Here is a 17,104-nt window from a genome sequence, read left to right on the forward strand (position 1 = left end):
GGATAGGAATGATGTAGTAAAGGGAGTTATAATTTTTATGTCGTCCTCCTATTTAATAAGAAAGAAGTACAAAAAAGTAGGATTTTTTTTTAGACTATTCTAAAAAAGTGCCTGTGGAAGATTGCATGATCTGTAATGCATAACATCTCTGCAGCAAAAAAAACAAACAAACAAGTTTTAACCTGTTTTTTGACACAAATTTCAGGCTAAAGAAACATTGCCCCCTCTGGGATTTGAAAATTGCAGCAGGTCATGTTATGATTTAATCTAATTTTCGATTAATTGCCCAGCCCTACTTTAAATGTGATGTTTTTACCTTTTTAACTTATAAGTTTGACTGTTTATCTCAGATTTAGAGGTTTGAACTTATCATGTTCACCTTTTAATCACAAAATTATTTATCATCAGTGCCGAGTTTTTACCCCCATAATTCATTTCTGGTGAAAGTAAGGTTGACAGTTGATGGCTAAATGTTGACCCTGTTTTGAGTTAGACCCAAGTTCAGAATCCGGCCCCTGCTGGGGTTGAGTTTGATACCCCTGCACTCGTCACTGGTTCTCAACTGAAGGGTCTGGACCCTAAAGTGGGTCGAAATGCTCTTTCTATCAGGTCACTAGGATAAATCATCTGACAAAAAGTCCATGTATGGAAGCCCTATGTGGAAAAAAAGTAAATTTATACATGCATTTTTAAGGTTTTCATATGATGATGAGTAAATTTCATTAATTACCTCAAAACTTCCACTGTTTTTCTTTGGATAGCAAAGCTAGATTTACCGAGATGAGAGGAAATTTCTCCATAAATTTTCTTGGGAAAATGGGAAGATGCATTCCAGGCACACAAACATTTTTACGAGCCACTTTATTTAAACTAGCAGAATTATTCAATAATGTGCAATTAAGGCTTCAAGTATTCAAATTACTCAATAGAAGAGTTGCATGTATGATCCAAGCTGCTGCATATTTAAACCTCATTTTCACCAGGATTTGCAAACATTTCTGGTGCAGGGGAACTGTAAATTCAGAGGCATTTTCCTGCATTATGAGTGTCAGACTGGAACGATCCTGCAGTCTAACTCCAGGATTAAATACCTTGGGCTTGCAACACGTAAGACATTGGTTCAAACACACCCTGAGAGGATACATGAGCTGCAGTGGAGATCTACTCGTCAGTCACGGCGGCCTGTAAACATTTGACAGCAGCTCTGACACTAGGAGGGTTTTTTTTGTGCAGTGAGAGTGTAGGTCTGCTCGGATTTGCTCAGGAATGATGCTGTTTACTGTCACAAAATCACTCTGTTAGGTTAAGTTTATTATCTGCCCCAGAGGCCGGCAGGTCAAAACCTCTCTGCTCAGAAGCACCTGTGTTTGGTTGGTGCTTATTTCCCACCCTGATGTTTGCATGCATGTCCTTCTTTTTAAACATGCTTGTTTTATCAGGCCTCTTTGTTCAACTCAGAGTCCAAAATGCTTTTTTCATTTAAGAATTTAAGAGGTTGGTAAATTTTAAAAATGTGTGTTTTCTTAAGGAGCTGCTGGTGGGTCCTGTTACCCAGCCAGCTGAGAACCTTTGCTCATCCAGCTTTAAAATAAGAAAAAGAAGCAAATGTACATTTAAACTTACAACAAATACAAGTGAAGCCATGAGCTTTTTCCTCTTAAACTACACCCACAGTTCTCATAATTCACATGCACTAGTTTACAGAGAAATGCTTGCAGGCCTTGCTCCAGAATGTCAGAGATTTCCAAATAAAAATGTGTCCTGGGATGTTTTTCAGCTGAGCCAAAATCAAGATAACAAAATATAAATGCATATCACGTCCTGTCAAGATAATTTGATTGCTTTTATTCAGCCAATAAGACTTTAAAATTTGCTTAAATTCTTGTATGTTTAACCACAAATCAGCCATGCAGATCATTTCAACTAAAGCATGTATGACTGTGATAATATCCAGACAATTTTACACACAATTTTATGGGAAATAATCTAATTTTGTAAGCTCATTCTCACCCCTCTTATATTTGTCTCAAAATAAAATAAAATAAAAAATAAAGACATCAAATTTCACTGTATCTACCAGGAAAATAGGAACTTATTTTTATTCTTTAAAATAAAAATAAAACTCTAAAGTGTTTCTTAGGTATTTGTTTTGCAAACAAAAACAAGCAGTGAGAATTAAAATGATTGAGAAATATTTCCTTTTCTTGCTTGAATTTTCTAAAATGCTCCGATAAAGCCTGAGAGTCCTTCCTTCTTCAGACATCGTCATTAACGATCTGTTCATTTAAAACATGTCTTCACATGAGCAGATTTATTCCTGACATAAAGCTTAAAGAATAAACGACAGCTTCTGCAACTTAAACCTTCTCTTTGTCCTCTTCGGTGACTTAGTAGTGAAATAAGACCATTTCTGCCTTCTAGCAGGTCCAAAAGCTGCGTTAAAGTCTCTTCTCTCCGTGCGTCTTTACGCACCGTGCGCTCTGGCGCGGCTGGAGCACGCAAAGGGTTAAACGGGGTTTCCAGCAATACTTTTAACAGGCAGGTGCCCCGCCAGCTCAGCCCAAAGCTAAACACTGACTTCTGAAAAAAGTTCCCTCAGCATCTCAGGAGCAACCCAGAAGTGTCATGTTGAGGATAACTTGGCGAGTCTTGGTAACGGTGATGGCTGCGGATCGGTGGTATAAATAGAGCATCATCGCAGAGGATCAATCATCTGACACGCATCGTTCTGACACGCAGACTCCACAGATGCCCCTCTGAGTCGAGTTTGCTCAACTTTGCAGTCGCACAGTGAAATATTTACTACTTGTTGAGCTGTGTTCCGCTCTGGAGATGTGGTGGATGCTGTTTCCACGCTGGATCTGGTTCCTGGCGTGCGTGTCACTGTGGATGGAGACCGAGGTCGGCGTTCTGCCGCAGATCACCTACTCACACGCGGGGATCTGCCCCAATGACATGAACCCAAACCTGTGGGTGGATGCAATGAGCACCTGCACGCGAGAGTGCGAATCTGATCAGGTAATTTCATCCTCAGAAACTTTAAATGTGATGTTTATGGCATGCATTTAGCCTGTAGTCTGTTTTTATACTGGCATTTCAGTGCATCACTCTGGTTTCATAGCTGCTGTAGGAATGAAATTCCTCCAGATGGAGATGGTTTTGATGATTTAGAGGCCCAGGGAGAGACTAACATGAGGCCCTCTGATTTAGTTTAAAGCAGTCACGCCTCAAACATATCTCTAGACCAGGTTTGACTTATAATGATTCTGTTAAAATATTTTTTTATTGGGGAAATATTAACTCTTGTGCCACTAATCAGGGTTTAAATTATTGCATGCCATTTTCCCACACAGTGATCCACAGAGGTCTACCTAACTATTTTATTTGAGTTTTGAGGACATTCTGAGTCTTTCTGGGGGGTCTGAGCATTGCAGCTGTGGCCAGAGGTCCCTAAATCAAATTATTTTGTTAATATAAATGAATTTTGGCACTTTATTTTTATGTAAATAGACATTTTAATTAAAGATGCATGATGATATCAGTGTAGGCAGATATGAAAAATTTCTGCTGATATTTTTAACCCATAAATAGACTGTAAATATGAGGAATAACTATGAAAAAGTTTGAGGAGCTTTAGACTGGACAAACAGGCATTTGTCTGACTAAAAGTTTGTCTCTTGATCAACCCAATAATTTTAAAGTCCATTTTAAGAAAATGAAGTTTTAGGTCTGATCTATATTTACATATTGGTTTCAGTATATAAATTGGCCAGTATTAAGTTACAAATACTGGCATGCCAGATATTGCAGAAATCTAGTATTCTGCATCTCTAGTCTCAGTCGAAAATAACTTAAAATGTGTGCCAATATTTGATGCATTCTTATGTATACACGGTGCCTTCATAAAGGATTCAACCCTCTGGATGTCTTGCCCTCTAAGTGTTGTTGTAAATAAATCATACAGTTAGGCTTTTTGACAAAATAATTTTACAAAAAAACCCTTTTAATGCCAAAGTGAAAACAGAGTTCTACAAAGTAATGTAAATTAAATAAAAATATGTAATGTTAAATAAGTGCCTGCATAAATATTCACCCCCTTAAATCATTATTTATAGTAGAGTCACCTTTGGCTGCAATCACAGCTCTGAGTCTGTGGATAGATCTCAAACATCTGGACATTGCATTCCATTCTTCTTTGATAAACTGCTCAAGCTCTGTCAGGTTGCACAAGGATTGGGCATGAACAGACTTTTTAATTCCAGCCACAAACTCCATTGGACTGAGGTCTGGGTTTTGACTCAGCCACTCCAGAAAATCCACCTTGCTGTCTTGAAACCATTTCTGTGTAGCTTTCACTGTATGCTGACTATGGTCGTCCTCTACCTTTACAAGCCTTCTAGAGCTGGCTGTCAAGAAGCATCCCCGCAGCATGATGCTGCCACCGCCATGCTTCAAAGTGGGGATGGTGTGTCTGATTTGGCAGCCTCTTGTCTGATGTCCAAAAAGCTCCATTTTGGTCTCATCAGACCAAAGAACTTTCTTCCCACGTGCCTTCTGGTGAACTCTAGTCCAGATTGAATCTGAGTTTTCAACAGTGTCTTTCTCTTTGCCACTCTCCCATAAAGCTCTGACTGGCGAAGAACCCGGCCAACAGTTGTTGTCTGCGGAGTCCTTTCCATCTCAGCTGCTGAAGCTTGGAACTCCTTCAGAGTAGTCATAGGTGTCTTGGTGGACTCTCTCACTAGTCTCCTTCTTGCAGGACGGTCTGGCAGATTTACACACGTGACATATTCCTTCATTTCTTCATGATGGATTTAACTGAGCTCATTGCCTTTGACTTTTTTGTATCCATCCTCTGACTTAAAGCCTTTTTTCTGAGTTGCTTGGAGTGTTCCTTTGTCTTCATGGTGTAATGGTAGTCAGGAATACTGATTGACCAGTGACTGGACCTTCCAGACACAGATGTCTTTATACTAAAATCACTGAGGCACATTCACTGGACTCAGATGGTCCCCATTTCACTAATTGTGAGACTCAAAGCACCAGTAGTCTCTGTTGAATTAGGTCAGTCACTTTAAAGTGGCTGACCTAATTCAACAACTTATACATTTTTATTTCATTGATATTACTTTGTAGAAATCTGTTTTCACTCTGGCATTAAAGAGGACATTTTTGTAAATTTTTGGGAGAAAAATCTGAACTATATTGACCATGATTGATTTAAGAGATATATAAGGATACCTTCACTAATAATTGCTTACTTTTGGCTCATGGTATCACAGTCTATGCCCATATTTTACCAGCCTTGTGTTTTTCTCTCTCTTTTCCTCCTACAGGAGTGTGAGGCCTTTGAAAAATGTTGTCAGAATGTGTGTGGGAATCGGAGTTGTGTGGCGGCCCGTTATGTGGATGGGACCAAAGCCCCAGTGGGAATGCCTGCAGTCGCCACCTGTGCCAGCTTCATGTGCACCCAGCAGGGCTCTGAGTGTGACATCTGGGACGGCCAGCCGGTGTGTAAATGCAGAGACCGCTGTGAGAGGGAGCCGCACTTCACCTGCGCCTCTGATGGCATGACCTACTACAACAAATGCTACATGGACGCAGAGGCCTGCTCCAAGGGCATCACCTTATCTGTTGTCACCTGTCGCTTCCACCTCACCTGGCCCAACACCAGCCCCTCGCTGCCCCAGGCCACCACCCTCCGCCCCACCACCGCTCCTCTTCAGTCCACTATCCCACCTCCCACTGAGCCACAGCCACCTGTCGTAGTCAGCAGCCCCGCTCACCAGACTGTGAATGTGGGTGACACGGCCAGCTTCCTGTGTGATGTTGCAGGGCGCCCGCGGCCTGAGATCACCTGGGAGAAGCAGCTGCCAGAGGGCACAGAGAGGGTGGTCATGAGGCCTAATCATGTCCGAGGGAACATGGTGGTCACAAACATCGGGCAGCTGGTCATCTACAACGCCCAGCCACATGATTCAGGCGTCTACACCTGCATGGCTCAGAACCCGTCTGGCACAGTGAAGGCCAGCCATCCATTAACAGTGCTGCCCACAGACCCACCCAAGACCCCGGAGCCCAAGAATGTGACCCGCTGCCTGCCTGAAGAGTGTCTCAAACCTCCTGAAAATGCAGAGGACTGTGGGAGCGAGCTGGAGAAAGTCAGCTGGTACTACGAGCCGAAGACAAACAACTGCTTCTCCTTCACCCACTGCCAAAGCAACAACAGCCAGCAGCCGGGGAAGGTGTTCGACACATACGAGGAGTGTATGCAGTGCTGTGGCCCGGAGCTGTCCGGCCCTTGTGGGCTGCCCAGCCTGCAGGGCTCATGCAAGGCCTATGAGCCGCGTTGGGCGTACAGCAGCACCCTTCGCCAGTGTCAGTCCTTCATCTACGGAGGATGTGACGGCAACGAAAACAACTTTGAATCCAAAGAAGCCTGCGAGGAAATGTGCCCCTACCCCAAAAACCACCACTGCAAAGCCTGCAAGCCCAGAGGCAAGATGGTGACAAGCTTCTGCCGGAGCGACTTTGTCATCCTGGGTCGTATGACTGAGCTAACAGAGGAGAAGGACTCTGGACACGCCCTCGTGACCGTGGAAGAAATCCTCAAGGATGAAAAGATGGGGCTCCGTTTCTTCGGCAAGGAGCCTCTGGAGGTAACCTTCCAGAACATGGACTGGAACTGCCCGTGCCCGAACATCACGGGCGCAGCCGCCGAGGGGCAGGTCATCATCATGGGCAACGTGAACGATGGCATGGCTGTCCTTCAACCTGAGAGCTACGTGGGCGCCTCCAGCCCTCGCCGCATACGGAAGCTGCGAGAGGTCATCTCTAAAAACACGTGTGATATTCTCAAAGCGATCACCAACAGCCCTCAGTAGTGGACATTTAGTCTGTACATACACGTTAGAGAAGAGGAACTTTTGAACCTGAATTATTCTGAGTTTTAGGGCCATGTTTAAGAGTTTTTATTGTTGCTGAGCAGAGGAACTCGGTGTCCTGAATGGCTTGTCATTTTGTGTTGCAGCAGAACTCTTCTGTTATGGTGCACTCATTGGTGTTGTTAATTGAAATACCATGAGACATCCATCACCATCCTCTAGTTACTTCAATCCCCCAGGCTCCCGCTCCCCTCGGACCCTCTCTGCCTCCAACAGAAATGGAGGTTGCAGACTTGCATTCAAACAGACATGATTGAGTCCGCCTGTGCATAATTTAACCGCCACAGATCTTTTAGTCATATTTCTGCCTTGAACTTCTATTTGAACATCAAACCTTTGAGTGCATCCATAAACCCGTGCAGGTCGTCCCATATGCAGTAGAACACGGATCACCAAAGTGAATGAGATGTAAAATATTTACTTAGCTGACCTTTTTTCATGGTAAGTCATTTATTTTTTTATTTACTTGCTCTTACTTTTGCTATTTATTATCATGAAAGCTTTTTTTCCTTTTTCTACTCACATTCTTTCTGAAATTAAGCCACATTTTGTATAATTTTGTCTCATGTACAAAGAAAATAAAGATTCTGGATTTTTCTTCAGTCTCCCTTCATTGATCTTGTTCTTATCTGTGTTATATTGAATAAATCTGAAGTACAGTGAGGTGATTTAATATCTCATTGATGATTTTATGTTAAATTTGAGATTTAAAGAGCTTCTCTTGGAGGTCCACTCTTCTACCTGTGCTCATGTTGACAGGCCGTGATAAAAGAGACGTGGGAATTGTGCATCCCCGGCCCACCCCCGCCTACCCCTCCCAAACCCCCAAAACAGAACCCCCACCCCACTCTAAAGCCCCCTGTGGCATTGTAAAAACTGTTTTTCTTTGCCTCCATTATGCAGTCTAATTGGTAGAAGAGCCCAGGTTGTAAACCCAAGATCCACTACCAGAGAAGTATTCGTTTCATGTGGTGCCAGCATGCCTTTCTGGGTTACTAGGAACAGGCCTTGGTGGGCTTCGACGAGGGTGTTCCGCTTCCCAGATGAGATTCTGTTTCTCCCATCCAGAGCGGCTGGCAAGGGAGGCGGGATATCAGCCCATGTATGGCGTTCCTTTACTGGCAAAACCACCAGGGAGCTCAGAACCTGCACTTCAGCAGCTGTCGAGCCTCTTACCGTAAGCAGGCAAATATGACATCTGCAGGACAGTGGACAACATACCAATACAAACAAACAATGAAAGGTCCATGAACAAGTTAGATCCTTGCCACAGAGGTGGCGTGGAGACTGCAGAAGTGGGTACACTCTTAATTTATGTCCCAAATTTTTAGCAACCCATCCAGCAAAACTCGTGCATATTTGGCACAACTAAAAATAGGCTTTCAGACACTCAGCTTCAGCTGTTTGACTTCAGGTTGTAAGAAAGATGATCAAATTATTACAGGGGAAGCCAGCTCATTGGAAGCAGCCCCATCCAGATACCCCAGAGATCTGCAAAATATGACCTTGTTTACCCAACTAAACAAGGAAGGCAACCACTACTAGCCAATATGAGGCTATCGTAGGAAAAAATAAAATAAAATGCAGCAAACTGCTGAATAAAATACATCAGAGAGGATTGAGAATGCTCTGTCAAGTCTTCAAATGTAGCTGGGTATGCCTGCATGTACCCTGCACTGCACTGTTGAGTCTGAAAAATTAGCCTAAAATGCTGGAAGTGCCTAAAACCTGCATCTTTTATTATGGTAAAATGAAAAAAACATTCTGGTTGCATATCTTTGACCATTTGTCAAATCCTGCCCTCTTTGGTAATTACAGTGCATGCACTTTTTTCAGTTTTATGTTGCAGCCTGATGCTAGTAAAAAAAAATCAGTTTTATTCTCATGACTCTTCACTCAGCACCCCGTCACGACAAAGTGAAATCGGAGTTTTGGAAATTTTCTCAAATGTGTGAATAGCACCTGAAAGCCAAAGCAATTTTCATGTGTTTTGCACTGAGGAAAGGCTTTGTCTAATCACTCTGCCATGAAGCCCAGATCAGTGGAGAGCTGCAGTGATGGTTGTCCTTCTGGAAATTTGTCCCATCTCTACACAGGATCTCTGGAGCTCAGAGAGACCATCAGGTTCTTGATCACCTCTCTAACTCAGACCCTTCTCCCCTGATTGCTCAGTTTGGCCAACCAGCTCTTGGGAGAGTCCTGGTCGGCCAAACTTCTTTGAGAATTAAGGAGGCTACTGTGCTCTTGGGAACCTTCAGTGTAGCAGATTTTGTTTGCATTCTTCTCCAGATCTGTGCCTGTCAACACTCCTGTCTCTGAACTCTGCAGCTCTGCATTTCCTTTGACCTCATGGCTTGGTTTTTGCTCTCATATGCATTATCAGCAGTGAGGCTTTCTATAGAGAGGTGTGTGTCTTTAAAAATCACGTCCAGTTTAATTTAGCACAGGTGGACTCCAGTCAAGGTGTAGAAACATCTCAGCAAAGATCAGAGAAACAGGAGGAGCCTGAGCTAAATCTATAGTGTTTTTCTAAAGGGTCTTTATGTTTATACCAATGTGATATTTCAGGGGTTTTTATATACATTTGCAAGTTTCAGCACACATTTTCTCAAAGGTGGAGAAACAGAGGAGGGAGGGAATGGATTCTTCATTGTGGACAGGCTCGGGGCACAAATTCTTGTTCGAAAAGCCTCTAAAAGTGCTTTTTAGATAATATGTCCCCTTTATAAGGATATATGTAACCAATAGCTCTTAGAGCCACTGTGAAGCTATACTGTAAATGTAATTCAGCTACTAACACTTCTTTTTAAGAACAAATTAAAATGGTATTTACAAAACTAATAAATGCAAATCATAGCAGGCAGAATCTTTAAAGACCCTGTAAAGTAAAATCCAAAGTTTTTGTCTTAACACTCCAGAAATGTTGGAATATGGTTGCTGTGAACATGTGAAAACTCTGAGATCTACATGAGACTGAATTCTGGATTTAGGCCATTTCATCTCTTTCCCGGCTTTGTTTCATGTGGGCGGGGCCAATATGTGGGCTCACGATGTCATAAGCCCACAGTAGAGCATGACCCTGCCCCTCTAACACTACAATATTGTGGAAGGAAGCAGTCACCTGGAGCAGGGACTTCTGGTTTATTTTGTGCAAAGGAATTCATTCTTGTACTCTTGTACCGTTCTCTAGTGTTCATGCTTCATTGCAAAGTTATAGATATGCATGTTTTGTTTATTGGTTCATGTTTTTAGGGGAAAACATTTTTCCAAGTATAACACCATGAGTGAGGGGGTTAATGCTGCAGACTACCTGTGTCCTGAGTGGGTGTGGCTTCAGCTCATTCAACAGACACGCCCACACCATCCTGGAGCAGGAGCAGATTTTACTGCCTCATTTTTCATGATATGAAGCTTCATTTTATAAACTTGGAGATGCTTTATGTGACTGAAATTTGATCTGGGGGTTCATAACACAGTGATCTATCATACAACAAACCTAAATACAGATTTATTTTTACTTTACAGGGTCTTTAACACTGCTACACTAATCACACTCAACCATTCACAATTGCACTATATGGACAAAATTATTTTTCTGCCTGACCATTACACTGATGCTTCTAGGAAGGCCTTCCACAAGATTTTGTGGAGTGTCTGTAGGAATTTGTGCCCATTTATTCTGCAGGGCATTTATGAAGTCAGGCACTGATGTTGGACGCGAAGGCCTGGCTCACAATCTCCATCCCAAAGGTGCTGGCTGGGGTTGATGTCAGGGCTCTGCATGGGTCAGGCAAGTTCTTCAACACCAAGTCTCCTACTTTGTGCACTGGGGCACAGTCATGTTGCAATAGAAAAGGGCCTTTTCTAAAATGTTGCCACAAAGTTGGAAGAATAGCATTGTCCAGAATGTCTTGGTATGCTGAAGCATTAAGATTGGCCTTCACTGGAGATAAGGAGCCCAGCCTAAATCCTGAAAAACAGCCCCATACCATTATCCCTCTGAAAATTAAACTTCACAGTCAGGCAGGTAACTGTCTCCCAGCATCCATCTGACTGCCAAACAGAGATCTGTCTCTCCACATAGCACATTTCCACTGCTCCACAGTCCAGTGTTGACGTGCTTTACACCACCACATCTGACACTTGGCATTGGACTTGGTGATGTGAGGCTTACATGCATGGAAAGTCATCCATGAAGCTCCTGCTGCACAGTTTTAGTGCTTACATTAATGTTAGTGGAAGTTCAGAACCCTTCGACTATGGAACCAGCAGAGCACTGGCGACTTTAAGCACCATGCATCTTGTTGAACCTACTTTGTGATTTTATTTGGCATTACACATTGTGGCTGAGTTTCTGTTGTTCCTAAATGCTTCCACTTTCCAGTAATAACACTTACACTTGACTGTGGAGCAGGGATAAAATCTCACAAACCATCTTACTGCAAAGGTGGCATCCATCACAGTGGCATGCTTAAAGTCACTGAACTCTTCAGATCGACACATTTAGGATCACAGATGTTTGCTGCATGGGTGATTGATTTAATACTCCTGTGTCAACAGGTCTGATTGGAACACCTGAGTTCAATAATTAACAGATGTGGCCAAATACTTTCTTTTTTCATATCATATGTATGGTAGCAGACAAACTTTGGGTTTTTTCTTTCCTAAAGAGACATGACTGCAGGGAAAGTGATAAAGTGTCACTCTTGTTTTAGTAACTAAGAGTGAATTGATGTTCAGTGTCTGCAGCTACAGCCTCCAGACTGATACTTAAAAACATTAGTTCTATAAAAATAAAGGTGGTTAACATTTGCACACCAGCTCTAATGTGGCTTGGACTGAGTCCATCTGACAAATAAAACTTTCAGTTTAGCCAAAGAGACTAGTTCAATGATTATACTGTTTCTCTGATTCCCCAGTACATGTCCATTAAAAATACCTCTCAGCACCTGAGTGTGTAGTCTGAGGTCTACAAAAGCACAATTTGCAGTCAATTAAAATTCAGCATATTTGAAACACGTGTGCTCCTTTTATCAAGCTCTTTTATGCTTTTCTAGTAAAAGGTACAAGAGTTGTGCTTTGATATGCGGAGCAGAAATTTCCTCTCTGGCTTTGTTGATGTGATGGGGTCATTGCGTTCACGGGCTCAGTTCACACAAGGCTGGATAGTCATTGTGGTCCACGCGACGCTTCGGTGTAGACCTGCATCAGGTAGAAAGGACCCAGTGGACCGCAGACACCAGGACGGTAGAATCTGTTCAGCTCTTTGTGTATTTCTGTGTCGTCCATCCATGTTGTGTTTTCAGAGGACATCTGACAGTAGCACATGTTGAACACATCAGCTAGCCGGGTGGTTTAGGACCTTTGATTCATGACCTGCATCTGTTATGGCCATATCATTGGGGACGTCTATTGAAAAGATACAGTAGCCACTCACACGCATTGACTGGAGATGAGCAGGATCCCATGGCAGTATATCATCCTGGGTCAGCAGCAGCTGAAAGGCTTGAAACTGGTAGGTGGTAGCCGCTCTGAGGCCGGGAGGTTCAGATGCTCTGCTCTGCAGGGGGAAATGATGTCACTTTCCTGAATCGCACTCCATGTTGGACATGAACAATAAATACATCTTTGACAATGGTTACAGACTCGCTGATGCTCAAAGAAGATCAGTGCATTACAGGGACGGGCTGGGATAATAATTCAGACCACCCGGTCTGTAAGTTTATAAGAGTAGCAGCTACCAGGGAACACTACGGGGTACTGCAGCATCAGACATTTTATTCTCAGTCTCATTTAAACTACACGGGTTTAAATCACCTGATAACTGAAGAAAACTGGATATATTAACATAACCTTAAGCTTTTGTGACATTGGACAGCACCCACAACATTATTTAAAGATCTAAAACCAGAAAAGTTCCAGTCAGAACTTTGCCTCAGTGATATTGATAAATCTGTTCTTGTGGAGAATCACGATAAAGAAATTCAAGAACAGATGAGAAACAAAGTCACTGACATCTTCCAGTCTGAAAAGAGTTACAAAGACATTCATGATGCTATGGAACTCAAGTGAACCACGCTGAGAGCCATTATCCACAAATGGAGAAAACTTGGAACAGTGGTGAACCTTCCCAGGAGTAGCCGGCCTACTAAGATGACTCCAGGAGTGTATGAACGACTTATCCAGAAGGTCCCAAAAGAACCCAGAACATCCATAGACCTGCAGGCCTCACTGGCCTCCGTTGAGGTCCTCACCAGCCTACAGCCTACATTTGTGAGCAAGGTAAACATTTTAATGGTAGCAGCAGGCTAGCTCCACCAATCAGGGATGCTACTGTGACACTACAGGTGTGGATAGTTTTTTTTTTTTCGTTTCAGATATATTGGCGTCAACAACTTCTAGGAGGCATGGCGCTTAAAAGTCGCCAACGCTCTGTGTGATGATGCGACATTTGCAATAAGATGGTTAGTTTAATCCCTGCTGGATATTCCACAGTCATCTGTTAGTGTTGTTACTAGAAAGTGGAAGAGTTTAGGAACAACAGCAACTCAGCAATGAATCGGAAGGGCACGTAAAATCACTTAGGGTCAACAACTTCTAAGGCGCATGGTGCTGAAAGTCGCCAATGCTTTGCTGATTCCATAGCTGAAGAGTTCTGAACCTCCACTGGAATTAATGTAAACACAAAACCTGTGCGATGGGAGCTTCATGGATGGGTTTCCATGCATGGATGCTTCACGTTATGTCAAGCATTGGATGAAGAAGTATAAAGCACACCGACAATGGACTGAGGAGCAATGGAAACGTGCTCTATGGAGTGACCAATTACACTTCTCTGTTCAGGAATCAGATGGATGAGTCTGGGTTTGGCAGATGCCAGGACAACAGTACCTGCCTGACTGCATTGTTCTAACTGTGAAGTTTGGTATGGGGCTGTTTTTCAGGGTTTGGGCTAGGCCCCTTATCTCCAGTGAAGACCAAACTTACTGCTTCAGCACACCAAGACATTCTGGACAATGCTGTGCTTCCAACTTTGTGGCAACAGTTTGGGGAAGGCCCATTTCTATTCCAACATGACCGTGCTCCAGTACACAAAGGACTATAAAGATATGGTTTGATGAGTTTGGTGTAAAAGAACTCAACTGGTCTGCACAGAGCCCTGACCTCAACCCCATCCAGTACCTTTGGGATGAACTGGATCAGAGACTGTGAGCCAGGCCTTCTCGTCCAACATCAGTGCCTGACCTCATAAATGCTCTACAGAATGAAAGGTCACAGATTCCCACAGAAACACTCCAAAAATTTGTGGAAAGCCTTCCTAGAAGAGTGGAGGCTGTTAAAGCCGTCATTACAATCCCTGTTGGTGTAATGATCAGGTGGCTAAATACTTTTGTCCATGAAGTGTGTGTGGTTGTGTTGTGGTATTAGATGCTTATGTTTCGCTGTTGTAATTGAATGTTTTCCTCATGCTTTGTGTTGACCTGCTGTTTCTCTGATTTGAACTCCTGTCAGATTTCTTCAGTGTTAAACTCTAAACTAAGTCTCTTTTAAAATGTGCACCGCAGCACTGAGTCCTCTGTATGCTGTAACAGCATCCTCTGGTGTTCACTGAGCTTTGCCTGCAATAAACTGTTTTTTTTTTTTTTTTTTTTTTTGGTAAGTTTATTTTTATTTCAAATAATATAACATATTTAAAATATTTTACATTATTACATCTTTTTTCCACAGCTTTCTTAACCATAAAGCATGCAATAAGCTTATAAATAAAGACTGTGATACTCAAACACTTTTGATTTTTGAATAACTGCAGTCTTATTGATTATCTTTGTAGAAATACATTTTGAGGGAACTTGAAACTGCAAAAGTTTTAGTTATCTACAAGTATGTACCTCTGTAACGTAACTTATCTTCCTCCATATGTATGATATTGTCAATATTATACTTAAAAAAATCAAATATACTTTACCAAACATTTAAGGTTGAAGCATTCACACTGATCTGTTGATTCTGGTGTAAGGTTGGGGTGGGCAACGACAGAGTCTTGGCTGAAAGGAAACATCTTTCTTACTAAAGCCTGTCCGGTGTAAATGTTTAGTCGCCACATTTCACAGTCCTGGAGTTTCCTCCTGATTATTACCAGTAAATGAGATGTGAAAATACACTTTATCATTTCTCAACAAGAGCTTGAATAAGTTCCTTATAAAATAATTTTCTTAACCAATATCCCCTTTAAACTACAACCCCGATTTCAGAAAACTTGGGACACTGCAAAATGAAAATAAAATTAGAATGCAAAGATTGTCAAATCTCATGAACCCATATTTATTTACAATAGAACAAAACTGAAACTGAGACATTTTACCATTTCATAAAAACATCAGCTCATTTGAGTTTCATTGCACCAACACAACTCAAAAAAGTTGGAACAGGCTCATGTTTACTGCGGTGTAGCATCTCCTCTTCTTTAACAACAATCTTTAAACATCTGGGAGGTGAGGAGACCAGCTGATGGAGTTGTGGGAATGTTGTCCCAGTCTTTACTGACATGTGATTCCAGCTGCTCAACAGTCCAAGGTCATCTTTGACACATTTTTTTTTTGTTTTATCATGCACAGGGCATGCCAGTTCAGCTCCTGACTCTCCTCCTGTGAAGCCATGCTGTTGTGATGGATGCGGTATGTGGTTTAGCATTGTCTTGCTGAAATAGTCAAGGCCTTTCCTGGAAGAGACGTTGTCTGGATGGGAGCATATGTGGCTCTAAGACCTCTCTCTACTTTTCAACATTGATAGTTCCTTTCCAGTTGTGTAAGCTGCCCACGCCATAGATACTAACGTAACCCCACACCATCAGAGATGCAGGCTTTAGAACTGAGCCAGGAGAACAAGCTGGATGGTCCTCTCCTCTTAAGTCTGCAGGACATGGTGTCTGTTGTTTCCAAGAAGAATTTCTAATTTGGAATAATCTGACCACAGAACAGTTTTCCATTGTGCCTCAGTCCGTTTTGAATATGTTTTCTTCTTGAGAAGACAGCAGCGTGTCTGGATTGTGTTCACATGGGCCTTCCTCTTTGCATGACAGGGCCCCTGGCCCCTGAGGGCCTCAAGATTAAGAGCAGCCAACACTGCCCTTCAGCCTGGACCCCTCCCATAGATCAGTGATACTCAACATGTGGCTGTGGTGTTGTGATGATTTGTGGCTCTTTGATGTCTTCATTTTTTCTTCCCCCAGAAAATCTTAAAAAGGTAAATTTGAATTCAGAAATTATCCATTGCAGGTCACGTTATTCAGTTTGTTTCCCAGACTACCATGGTAGGCTTTAATTGTCAAACTTAGTTGTCTACCTCTAGTTTTTGTCTGTATGTTTCCATTACCCTTATTTGCAATTTTTTGGCTACTTTTATTCCATTTTTGCTGCTTTAAGCCCATTTCTTTTTGACACTTTTCTCCTGTTTTTTGTAATTTTTTTGCCTCTTTTTTTCTCCTTTTCTTTCTCCACTTTTCACCCGTTTAAGCTGTCTTTTGCAATTGAATGCCACTTTTGCCACTCTTCATGCTTGTTGCCCATTTCCCACCTTTCTGCTGATTTTTGTCCACTGTAGTCACTTCTCATTTTTTGCCATGTTTTTGCCACTTTTGGACCATTTTTGCCGCCTTTATGTTATTTTTTTTGCCTCTTCCCACCCATTTTTGTCTGTCTGCTGTTTTTTGCCACATTTTTTCTAGTGTTTGCCCCTTTTTGCCTTTTTTTGATATTTCTCCCCCGTTTAAGCTGACTTTTGCAATTAAATGCCATTTTTGCCACTTTTTTCTCAACTTTTTTCTGATTTTTGCCACTTATTCCCACCTTTTTCTCTGGTTGTTGCCCATTTTTCTCACCTTTTCCTCTGGTTTTTGCCCATTTTTTTCACCTTTTTCCCTGGTTTTTGCCCATTTTTCTCACCATTTCCTCTGGTTTGCCCATTTTTCTCACCTTTTTGTCTGATTTTTGCCCATTTTTCTCACCTTTTTCTCTGGTTTTGCCCATTTTTCTCACCTTTTTGTCTGATTTTTGCCCATTTTTCTCACCTTTTCCTCTGGTTTGCCCATTTTTCCTCACCTTTTTCTCTAGTTTTGCCCATTTTTCTCACCTTTTTGTCTGATTTTTGCCCATTTTTCTCAC

General features: G+C 42.2%; 1 protein-coding gene across 1 annotated transcript; it reads left to right on the forward strand.

The window, feature by feature from the left end:
* The first annotated feature begins 2,832 nt into the window (after window positions 1–2,832).
* Window positions 2,833–6,884, forward strand: LOC121528789 (WAP, Kazal, immunoglobulin, Kunitz and NTR domain-containing protein 2-like). Its single transcript, XM_041816386.1, has 2 exons — window positions 2,833–3,018; window positions 5,337–6,884. The coding sequence occupies exons 1-2, from the start codon at window positions 2,833–2,835 to the stop codon at window positions 6,882–6,884; spliced, it is 1,734 nt and encodes a 577-aa protein (XP_041672320.1).
* The last annotated feature ends 10,220 nt before the right edge of the window (window positions 6,885–17,104 follow it).

The sequence above is a fragment of the Cheilinus undulatus genome, linkage group 20 (assembly GCF_018320785.1).
Source record: "Cheilinus undulatus linkage group 20, ASM1832078v1, whole genome shotgun sequence".
Lineage (NCBI taxonomy): Eukaryota > Metazoa > Chordata > Actinopteri > Labriformes > Labridae > Cheilinus > Cheilinus undulatus.

What these genes read in the sequence shown, in the direction of transcription:
- LOC121528789 (XM_041816386.1), top strand. Translation starts at nt 2,833, where the DNA reads ATGTGGTGGATGCTGTTTCCACGCTGGATCTGGTTCCTGGCGTGCGTG. An exon ending in GAGAGTGCGAATCTGATCAG is followed by an intron (nt 3,019 to 5,336) that starts GTAATTTCATCC and finishes TTCCTCCTACAG; the next exon opens with GAGTGTGAGGCCTTTGAAAA.